Here is an 11,629-nt window from a genome sequence, read left to right on the forward strand (position 1 = left end):
TATTGGTTCTGTGACCAAACACGCCAGTTATTTCTATGAACTTGCTCCTCAAAATAAACTCATTTGCTGATGAGAATTATTGAAAAGTACCAAAGAATAGGTAATAGCAAAGGAAATGGGACTAGCTATCCCTGAAAGAGTCATTATAGATCCATCCCTTTTTAGAAGCTCTTTAAAGACAACAAATATACTAAGAAAAGATAATGAAAGTATAAAAAAACATATAGGTCATCCTTCTTATACACAAGATATTTTTATTATAATATTGCATTGCTGAAAAGGAAAATAATAGTGATCATGATGATAATAATGGTAATGATGATAGTGATAAAGATATGTTAAAACAAAAATTATAATATTAATGAAAGTAAAAATGAAAAAAAACATTTGATAGCTTTACATTCATTCTGTCTCCAGGTGAAAGACTTGCTCCCGGTGCTGCAGCTCTTGGAGACCCCAGAGGGAAGCTCTGATTTCTACACAAGCTATGTCCTTTTACTTTGGCTCTCCATCATAGTTTACATGCCGTTTAACATGATGGGATTCGATGCCACAGCCATGGAAACAAACCAGCAAGCCAGCAAAACAGTTGTGGAAAGGTGAGATAGTTTTATGCCTTGAGGATTGTAGTTTTTTGTGTAGTTTGTAGGATTTAATGGATTGAATAGACCTTGTCTTTAGTGGCTGTGTTAAATAAAGGTCTTCGTTATTTGCTGTATCAGTTTAATGTTTATTTTTAGCTTTGTTTATTCATTATGCGATTTAATGTTCAAAGATTGGTAAATTTCTTATTTTAATATAGGCTTAAGTCATATTTGTTAGTATAAATTGTATACATTTTTGAAGTTTTTGGATATTGTTGAGTTTCAATACATCTGGGAATATTTGTGAATGAGTAGATTTAAGGAAGTAAGGAAGTTCAATGAAAAAACATGATTTTTCCATTTAGTTGATTGATCTGTATTACTCGTATAGCTTTTCATTATTTCTATTTGTATGATTATTTGATAATTTTATTATCATATGACATACCACTCTCATTTTTCTTTTTCAGGATCTTGTTAGTTATCAAGACACACTTGAAGTCAGCCCAAAAGTCACGGGAGATGGCTGCCTATTTAGCATCACGTTTTATAACCAGACCAGACCTGAGGGACAAATACCTGCCTGAATTTATTACTTATTGTTTTGAGGTGTGTTTTTCATCCACACATCCACAGACATGGCATGGTGCCAAGTCTCTAAGTGTTTTTGAAGTATGGTTATATATCTTGCTTTTCATGTTATCTCCATGGCAGAATTAGCTGTTTTAATGTTCTGCTGTTAAGAATAATAAAAACAAAGAAAATTATGTTTTAGAGGTACAAGATGGCTCTAGTCTAAACAACAGAATGTAGAATTAAGATTTTTACTTTCTTTTTTTCCTTAACATTAACAACAGCCATTTCTCATGTATCTTTGCTGTTAGCAATATCATCAGGAGGTCTTTTAACAAAATTCATTACTTCATGACATCACTATCCCATCAAACAGGTGCTGGACATTGATTCAGAATCCGAGCTACATTCAGTCTTTCACAAGCTGGGGGTGTTACGGGCCCTAGGGTTAATCTTTAAGCATGGAAAGAGAGAGGAAATGCTACCGTACTCAAAGGATGTTTTGCTGCGTCTTATAGCCACAAAGGAAATGAGCAGCAGTGACACCCCTGTAAGGAAATTGTCGATTAAGCTCATTCAACGCATTGGTAAGACAATAATTGTTATTTTTATTGTTGGAATATACTTTTTTGTTGGATTTTCTATCTATCTTTCATTCCTTCTTATTTAAACTGGTTTGATGATAATTATAATTTATATTTTTGCACAAAATATCTGGAAGATGTTTTTACATTCCAATGTTTAATTTTTTTTATCTGTGATTATCTACATGCTGATGTAGAAGTTTTGCGTCTCATGGAAACCACTTTTTGGTAGGACTGACTTTCCTGAAGCCGAAGATCGCCACTTGGAGATACCAACGGGGGAGCAGGAGCCTCTCCATCAATATCAAGGGTGTCTCTACAGAGGATGGCAAAGCAGAAAAAATGGAAGAAGAGGATGAGGAGGATGAGGAAGTCGTGGGTGAAGTGGAAGAAGTTATAGATAGCTTATTGCAGGGGCTCAAGGATAAAGACACCATTGTAAGGTAAGCAGTTAAGGATATTTTGCATGTGAACTTCTTTTGTATCTTGCTGTATTTTTATTTTGTTTTTTCTTTGTCTTTGCTTTTTTCAGATTTTTTTCTTTCTTTCTTTCTTTCTTTTCATTTATTCACCTCTTTCCCTGTGTTAGTATTATATTTTCATAATTTTTATTCTCATTATCATTTTCTTATATTTTTTTTTTCTTCATCTTTCTTTCTTTCTCCATAGGATCTTTATAGTTCCTGCAGTTCTCACTCTTTCTTATAGTAGTGCCTTTACAAGAGGATAGTTTCTCCTACCCATCCCCCAGTGATACTGAAAATATCCCCAGTTTTCCAGAAGCAATTTCTATCCCTTTTGTTTTTCCATCAAGGTGGTCAGCAGCAAAGGGCATAGGGCGTGTGACAGGCCGTTTGCCACAGGAGTTCGGTGATGAGGTGGTCGGGGCCATTCTGGAGCTCTTTTCAACACGAGAGTCGGACAAAGCCTGGCATGGGGGCTGCTTGGCTCTGGCTGAATTAGGTATGCTTATAATTAGAAAAGGAGAGTTTAGCTTGCTGTATATGGCATTGGAAAATTAAGAGTTCACTTAACAGCATGATTTGGAAATAAGAGTAATTTCCTTAACCACAAATTTTGTTCTTGAGAATCGAAAGTTCCAGAAAGCAGGGTATTATTTAACAAGTTTCATATTCATAGTGAATTAGGGAAGGAGACTCAGATATTTGGTATAATGTGGTTGTAACCAACTGAAAGAAAAGGTTATAATCACAGTTATGTCCAGCTGAGAAATTTAGTATGCTACCTGTGAATGGGAAAGTTACTTACAAACAGCTGGGAGTGAGACATCAAAATAGGAACTTTTGTTTGTAAAATGGATTGTTCAGTTAGAAGTGGAAAACAATGCAAAGAATACACTTGCAGAATAGATAAATAGATTTTCTTTGCTCCAACCTTTACAGCTCGGAGAGGTCTGCTACTTCCAGAGAGACTTTCGGCAGTTGCACCTGTTCTCGAGAAAGCTCTAGTCTATGATGAGCTCAGAGGACAGTATTCAGTTGGATCAAATATCAGGTAGGCACTATCAAAACTAAGCTGCTGATACGAATATTGCAATTATTCATTTATTGTTATTAACATAGTATTTTTATTATCATCATTATTAATTTTTTCATTTGTCTCATTATCAGTACCTATTCTTTTTACCTGGTGCTCTTGAATTATAAAAAATGTTTATTATTACGTCTATCCCTTTTTCCCAGAGATGCAGCATGTTACCTGTGTTGGGCCTTCGCAAGAGCCTATCACCCTGACCAGATGACTCCTTATGTCAACAAACTTGCTGTTGGCCTCCTCATTGTCGCCTTGTTCGACAGAGAGGTAATTTTCTCATCAGGACTAAGACCTGGCACAGATCTTGAATGAAAATTATTATGGTGGTTGATACACACACACACACACATATATGTATGTATATATATATATATAATATATATATATATATATTATATATATATATATATATATATATACATATATATATATATATATATATATATATATATATATATATATATATATATGTATGTATGTATGTATGTATGTATGTATGTATGTATGTATGCATGTATATGTATATGTATGTTTGTATGTGTGTATGTGTGTTTCATATTAAGATGAATAGATAAATTAAAACACATGAAAACATACAAATTATTTTCAGGACTCTAGTTGGATTATTAGCACAGTTTACACTAAGTCCTCAGCCATGCAAGTCTACATAAGAAACTACAATTATAAAAATATGATAAGAACATGGAAATATTTCATGGGACAGATTCTATGCCAAACCTAGAGCAGATTTTGTTGTAATTTTGAAAGATCTCCCTTTGATCTTGGACGGAAATTATTAGAAACTGATTTTTTTTTTTTTTACTAAACACTAAAAGGTATAAGCCAAGCATTATTATAACCTCGGTTCTGCAGATTCCATGTAGACGAGCAGGATCAGCAGCTTTCCAAGAGCATGTAGGACGACAAGGCACTTTCCCCCATGGCATTGAAATTCTCACCACTGTCGACTACTTTGCTGTTGGCAACAGGACTAATGCCTTCCTCAACCTCAGTGTCGAGGTTGGCCAGTGAGTTTTGCAAACTTGAATGTTTTTCGAAGGGGAGGGGAGTAAATACTTACTGAAATTCATCTTAGAATAATGTTTAGATTGAAATTCATCCTAGAATAATGTTTAGGCCATCACTCTATAATATGAACTTGGTAAAGCTCTATAATGAAATGCAACTAAATGAAATACTGCAGGCAATCTTCATAATCCCCAAAATATTTCTCCAATTATATACACAAGGATAGTTTCCAATGATTTATCACCGTGCATCCCTTCCATTCCAGATATCCTGAGTACACACAGCCTCTCATAGATCATTTAATGGAGAAGAAAGTCAATCACTGGGATTCAGCAATTAGGGAGCTGGCATCAAAGGTATGAGTTGCGTATAGGCTTATACATGTTTTGTATATTGTTTATATTGCATGATTGCGTTTATCATGGTTAGTCATAAGTAGTTGTAGTATTGTGTTTATTGCCATTTTCTTTATGAATTTTGTCAATAAATAAATAGATATATATTTATTATCATTATTATTATTATTGTTATTGTTATTATTATTATTATTATTATTATTATTATTATTATTATTATTATTATCATCACTATTTGTATTTTTATTATTATTATTATTATCATCATCATCATCATCATCATCATCATCATCATCATCATCATCAGTATCACAATTGTTTTGATCACTGCCTTATATATATCACTCTTCATTATAACCATTATCATACTCAGCACCATCATCATCATTATTATTGTTATGCATATCATTATCCATATCATCACTATTGTCATCTCTAGCACCTGTATATTTCCTTCCTTTAAATCTCCAAGGCCCTCCATAATTTGACTGCCCTCGACCCTGAGTACATGAGCAAGACCATCCTGCCACAGCTCCTGACCCAGACCACAGGCAACATCTTAGTGACCCGACATGGAGCAATCCTGGCAGTGGCACAGATTGTTCATGGTCTCTCGCTTGTGGCTAGTAAGGAAGGGAAGCGCATTCAGGATGTAATTGGTGAGTTCTTTATTTTCAGATCTACACATTTCTTTGTTTTGTTTTGTTTTCTTCTTCATCATCATCTTCCTCCTCCTCTCCTTCTCCTTTTTTTTTCTTTCTTCTCCTCTTCCTTTTCCATCTTGTTCTTTTCTTTCTTCTCTTTTACTTGTTTTTTTTTTCTTCTCCCACATCCCCCTCCTCTTTTGTGAAAAGAACCAGAATGATATTCCATATACCAATAAAGAGAACATCACTGAAGAGGTGACATGTTCAATATTATATTCTCTCATCTTCTCTTTCAAGAAAAAGATGTTTTAAGTGGGATCCGCACCATCGTACCTACCTTGGAAGAGAGAAAGTTATACCGAGGCATGGGGGGAGAGTACATGAGACAGGCAACAGCAGTACTCATTGAGAAGTGTTCCCTCTCTGCCTTTCCCTTCCACGGCGAGGAAATTCTGGGTAAGTGAGGGCCTCTGAGGGGAGCTTAAAGAGAAGACTAAAACGTGAGGAAAGACGTAGTAAGAGCAAATGGTTGAAGGAAAGAGGCCTAGGGTTGAATTTTAATAAAGGAAAATCAAGGTGAAACTGAGAAGAATGATGAATACAGACTGAGAGAGGACTGAAAAAGTAGGTTGAGATAATGTGAACTTGGCTTCATGTAACCCGTGTATGTAGAGAAAATAGATGTTATGAAATAAGTGATGTCAAGAAATGTGTTATGTTGTGAAGAGTATGCCCGACATAGTTTCTTGTTTTAATGTGTATCAGTATATGATAATTAATGTATTTTTGCTGTTTGGCATACTGACTTAGTTATACAGATTGAATATTTAACTTAGCTATAGTTTCTTGTTCTTGTGTGTATTAGTATAACTTTTTGCTAAGTGTGGCTTACTGAATTACTTATGAATTATGCAGAATGAATATTTAACTATATAAATCATATGCATGTATTTTTTAATTAAATTTAATGTGATCAAGGACAGCTTACCATCCCTTTGACAGCTTAAAATATTCACCAATTCTTCTTCAAATTTTCAGATAAGTGGCACCTCTTGCTAGAAGATTGCATTGTGTATGTAGATGAGAACATCCGCACAGCTGCCCTAGAGGCGCTGCCTTCCTTCTGGTCAGAGTACTTTAGTCCCACAACAGAGGAGAGTAAGAAGTGGAGGGACACACTCATAACTAGATATACAAGTGGGCTGGTCACTGAGAAAGAGACACAAAGTTTGGGCTATGCAGCTGCCCTTGGTATGACCAGCTATTGTGAAAACTTTTATTGATTATAAATTTGTTTTGTGTTGTATCATTAATATCTTCATGGAGTTATGTAAAGAACAGATTGAAAATGTGAAATTGTTGGTCATCTAAAATATAAACTTTAAGGTAGAGAGATAGAAATCATTATTTTTTTATTGTTCCTTCTGCGTAGGCACAATAGCAATTCTTTGATTATAATAGGACGTCTTTTTGAGTCTTTTTATTTGTCTTAAGTTATCTTTCTTTTTACACATTCCTGTCATGCCCTATTTTTAAGCATTTAGTTAATCTATTTCTTTTTTTAATTCCAACTCTTCCTCTCTCCTCCAGGTTGTCTCCCACTCCCCATGATTACAGGAAAGTTTGATGTAGTGTTGTCAGCCCTCATTGGAGCAATGGAAATAACACCAAACACAGCATCTTGGGCACGGACGAGAAAGGAGGCCATTTGTTCAGTGCTACATCTGATAGATACAGTAGGAATCAAGACAGATGGAAAAGGTAATATAGGATGATTCCGAAGTATTCTTTCTGGGAAATTGGAGTTATCCTTATGGATTAGATGTGTAGTTGTAGCATGATACAGAGTAATTGCAAATAATATTAGATTTGGTGCTTTATTGCTGTAATTGCATTTATGAAGAAAATCTGATGTATCTTTTATTCATCAGTTACCCCAATGCTGCTAGGAATATGTAATGTTTATTGTAGTTTTGTTTTGTGAAATGTGTTTACACATAGATAGTTCAACATGTGCTCCATCATCATTTATCTGTAAATAGAATCAATAAAATTAAATCACAGTGGATAGTGGATCAATACATGCACACCCAGTATCAGCAGATTAAAGGATATGTTTTCATAAGCTACCTTTTATTTTATTCTTTAAATCCTTTTTCATGTTTTCTATATGTAACCATAGATCTATTTGTTTGGGTGCTCTTATTAATCCATTAATACAGGTTAACCCATTGCCAACGGGTGGCATGTATGTACATGCCATGGCTGTTGTGGACCAAAACACAGATGGCATCGTATCATGCCCATTCCCACACCACTGGCTCGTCGGATGGAGTTTGTTTGTCTCCGATAGTAGCGGCTACATTTTTATGGTAAAAATTTTAGGCAATGGCACCTATAATGAAGGTAAGCCTTCAAAATTTTAATATTTTTTATAGATTATAGCAAAATAAAAGCTTTTAGGTGCTAAATGTCATTGCAAACTACCAATCAAGCCGGGCGCAAACTGGGGAAACTGCCAATGCACGCCAACAATCCCATTCTTACGTCCACTTTCCAAACATTTCTACCCATCGGCACTGGGTTAAAGATTTGGCTAGTGGCCATTAATGGATGGATTGACAGTTTCCCCCATCTGCAACTAGCCCATTCAGTAGTTTGTGAGCAACATAAGGCACCTAAAAGCTTATATTTTCATAGTTACAAAATAAAAATTAAAATATGAATGTTTACTTTCACTTTAAGTGCTATTGCTTAAACGTTTCACCATAGAAATGATGCCACTACTGTCAGAGAAAATTAAGCTCCAAAATTGAGCGGACAACATAGGAATGGCTGTGATGCAATACCACCCACCATTTGGTCCACAACAGCCATGGCATGTATGTTCATGCCACCCAGCAGTAAGGGGTTAAGGCATTGTTTATAAATGCTTCTCCCTTTTAAAATCTCATAATTCTCTGCAGCATGTGATATGGTCTGCAAGGCAAACCTAATGCAAATCTACCAGGCGCTGGTGAAGAGTTTAGATGATTACACAATGGACAGGAGAGGAGACATTGGTGCTTGGGTTAGAGAGGCTGCCCTTATATCCTTACAGGTTTGTATGTTTTGAGTTAGCAGTATATACTCCAATTTTCTTTTTCTTTTTCAATTTATTAATCATTTGTGAATATCACCTTTGTTCAGTAATACATTTTAGAGTCTATTTCAAGATTGACTATTGATTTCTAAAGGTTCACTCATCAAAACACTAAAACAATTTCAGACACTAACTGCAAAGGTTGTAGGAGTAGATGCAAGCCTGCTGTCTGAAGACATTGTTGGGGAAATGATGGCCCGTGTCTGTCAGCAAGCTGTGGAGAGAATAGACAGAACAAGAAAGGTGGCCGGTACTACCTTTGCGGCACTCCTATATAGGTGACTGTTTTGATTGTTATTGTGATGAGGATGAATTAGAGGTTTATAATTGAATGGAAAAAGGATCACTGGAGGAGGAAGAATTACTAAAGAACTATATTTTCTGCACTGTAGTATGAATGAGTATTTTGAGCATTAACTGATTTGATTAATTGCATATCAAATTCCAGCAACCCCAGGGTCCCCCACATTCCAAACACTGAGCAATTGGAGGCCATCTTCCCCAAAGATGTGTGTGATAAGATGAACTGGGCCTCAGAGAGCAGCACCTTCGGCCTCTTCATCCAGCTGCTTGACCTCCCTGTCTATAGGAGTCGGGTGCTGCTAGGAGTAACTTACTCCGCTGGTGGAATCTCAGCAAACCTTGTAAGTGAAAAGGGAAGATTGTTCTTCATTTCTTCATCTCTCGGTCCTACAGCTTTTTGTGCTGTTTTTATTCTTACTCCATGTTTTCTCTTATCGATATCTGTTTCTCATTCTCCTCTCTCTACATATGTGCCTTTTCTGTATTTTTTTTTAGTTTGTTTTACCTTTTTCATATTTTCCTGTATAGGTTATATGTCAGTTCTTCTTTTTTCCACTTTGCTCCTTAATAGTATCATCAAAAGTGTAATGTTTTGTTTAGCACTGAAGTAAATCAAAGGAAAGATAAACAGCTATTGTTCTATGTTATTAAATATCCATTTATTCTAAGAAAATTGGAGAGATTAAGAGGATACCAAAGTACAAATAGCAAAGGATGCTGAAAAATATTTGGATTTTCCAGATGAAAGTGAGAGCTTTAGCACTTTCACACTTCCTATTTGTTTTCTCTTTTTGAAATCTGCAGAGGACAGCAAGTAAGTCTTTTGCAATAAAAAAACAAAAAAACAAAAAAAAACAGGATAAGCATATCTGCTGAAGACATTGCTCTTTTTCTCTTTTTTTCTCAGCATTTTCTACTTCTGATACTCCTCTTTTCTGTCATCATCATTGTTAGTATTATTATATCAACTGTCTTTAATCTTCTCTCCAACAATAGTCTCGCTACACAAGTGAAGCCTTGCACACGTACCTGAATGCTCGAGCCACCAAAAAGGACCAGCTGGCATGCTTCATGGAGAACCTGCTGCAGCTGTTTGCCAGCTATCAGAAGGTAGACCGCATTACCCTGCCACTCATCAAAACCATAGGGGACTTGCTGAGCTCTTCTGCCGTGCTGGATGTGGTGGGTACCTTTTTTTATTTGGTCATTTAGAGTAGCCTGTATGCTAGTTAATGTTTTTCTGTCTTTCTTTCTTTCTTTTCCCTCCTCCTCTTACTCCGAAATACCAGATAGCAAAATCCGGCAATTTTGAGATATACATTTTTGACAAATTTTCTCTGAAACCTCTGGAAGTCTCCCCTTTGAAGTTTCTTGGAAGTTTTATCGCCTGAAAGATGTTGATGTTTACAAAATTCTCATAAGAATAATTGCATTTTACTTATTTAATGCTGTGTATGCATTAATGATATATTATGTGAATGCTGAAGCCACCAAACAATTGAACTTATCTTAAAGAACAAGCTTTGAGATCCCCATCAAGCAAGGATTTAACTCATAAAGTCTTATTTACCACAGTCATAGCTAATCACATAACCTTTTTCACCACAGTCGTGGCAGGTCTTGTAAAATAACTGGCAGAATTTTTACAATGACATTTTCATTAGAAAGAAGTGTAGTGTTTATATATACATATGGAATTATTTAGCAAATTTCCTTCAGCCACGCCCACAATATTACCCTCCTATTCCCTCACTCCCCTTGTCTGCAACAAAAATTTTGTAAATGAATTTGAAAAATCTTGCCTTTTCTGCATCAGACTAGTTGGAGGGTATATGGTTTTTAGAAGCTAAAGGCATAAATTTGAAATCTTGCGCCCAAAGAGAGCAAAGCTAAAATTAGATCCAATAGGGTGCCCATACTTCTACTGTTTTGCAATGTTTTTTTATTTGTTCTGACATTTATTTCTTCATTTCTTGAAGAATTCATTATCCAGCATAGAAAAAAATTACTTTCTCTTGTTGTATATTTATTAGTTAATTAGGTGTAAGAAGCATTCACCTGCAACCCCTCTGGTGCTTTTCGGAAAAGACGAATTCAATTTACCTTCCCTCCTGCTTCTGATAGTAATAATGATATTATCTGAGGAACTTCATATGCTTAAACTTTTTTTTTTTTATCAGTCATTCATCTCTGTTTACTGAATTAAAACACTATTTTTGATCGTAAGTGGTACTGGTATATCATGATGATTCTTTTCATATATAGGAATAATATATATGCTGAACTGTATGCAGTTGTTTAGTGTGTGTGTGTGTGTCTTGTGTCTGTCTGTGTCTGTCTCCTCATATTTTTTTCCCAAGATGTACTCTTATTTGATTCTTTCACTCCACTTCATAAAAAAGGATCTGACAATTCAAATTGGATCTAGAGAGATGATAGTCCAATATTTTTCAAAAGGAGAATTGAGATAATATAAGCTTTCTGGACCATTGCCCCTTCCATTTCAGTATTCTAGCCTAAGTTGGTAAACCATCAGTCATAAATAAATCAGTCACTAATAGCTAAAAAAAAAAACATGAAACTCTGGTGTACATCATGACACCAGTGTCAGCATCACCATATCTTAAAGGATTAACTTTATCATATCATTTCTTAGTAGAGGATTTTGCTTTAGTCTCCATACATTAAGGAATTATGATAAGAACTATAATTAAATGTGAAGAACACTTGATAACTGATTTTAAAGTGATGAATCATTCTTTTTTTACAAAAGATTTTGTAGATTTTGTTTATTTAAAGTGAATTAATGCAATATAACATAGCAACCTATTGTTACTTTCACATCATAGGTGCTTGA

General features: G+C 35.1%; 1 protein-coding gene across 1 annotated transcript in view; it reads left to right on the forward strand.

Annotated features, from left to right (window-relative positions):
* Positions 1-417: 417 nt before the first annotated feature.
* The window catches only part of Tbcd (tubulin folding cofactor D), a gene marked incomplete at its 5' end in the record, with an annotated part of 12,527 nt that continues 1,315 nt past the window's right edge, over positions 418-11,629 (forward strand). The window contains 18 exon segments of the mRNA XM_070143146.1: positions 418-599; positions 1,055-1,193; positions 1,534-1,744; positions 1,974-2,184; positions 2,556-2,704; positions 3,145-3,256; positions 3,445-3,562; positions 4,169-4,323; positions 4,590-4,680; positions 5,153-5,339; positions 5,625-5,783; positions 6,366-6,578; positions 6,918-7,088; positions 8,294-8,427; positions 8,596-8,747; positions 8,918-9,113; positions 9,769-9,954; positions 11,622-11,629. The exon segment at positions 11,622-11,629 is cut by the window's right edge and continues 175 nt beyond it. Of these exon segments, the coding sequence (XP_069999247.1) occupies positions 418-599; positions 1,055-1,193; positions 1,534-1,744; positions 1,974-2,184; positions 2,556-2,704; positions 3,145-3,256; positions 3,445-3,562; positions 4,169-4,323; positions 4,590-4,680; positions 5,153-5,339; positions 5,625-5,783; positions 6,366-6,578; positions 6,918-7,088; positions 8,294-8,427; positions 8,596-8,747; positions 8,918-9,113; positions 9,769-9,954; positions 11,622-11,629 (2,774 nt within the window).

The sequence above is a fragment of the Penaeus vannamei genome, chromosome 30, assembly GCF_042767895.1.
Source record: "Penaeus vannamei isolate JL-2024 chromosome 30, ASM4276789v1, whole genome shotgun sequence".
NCBI lineage: Eukaryota > Metazoa > Arthropoda > Malacostraca > Decapoda > Penaeidae > Penaeus > Penaeus vannamei.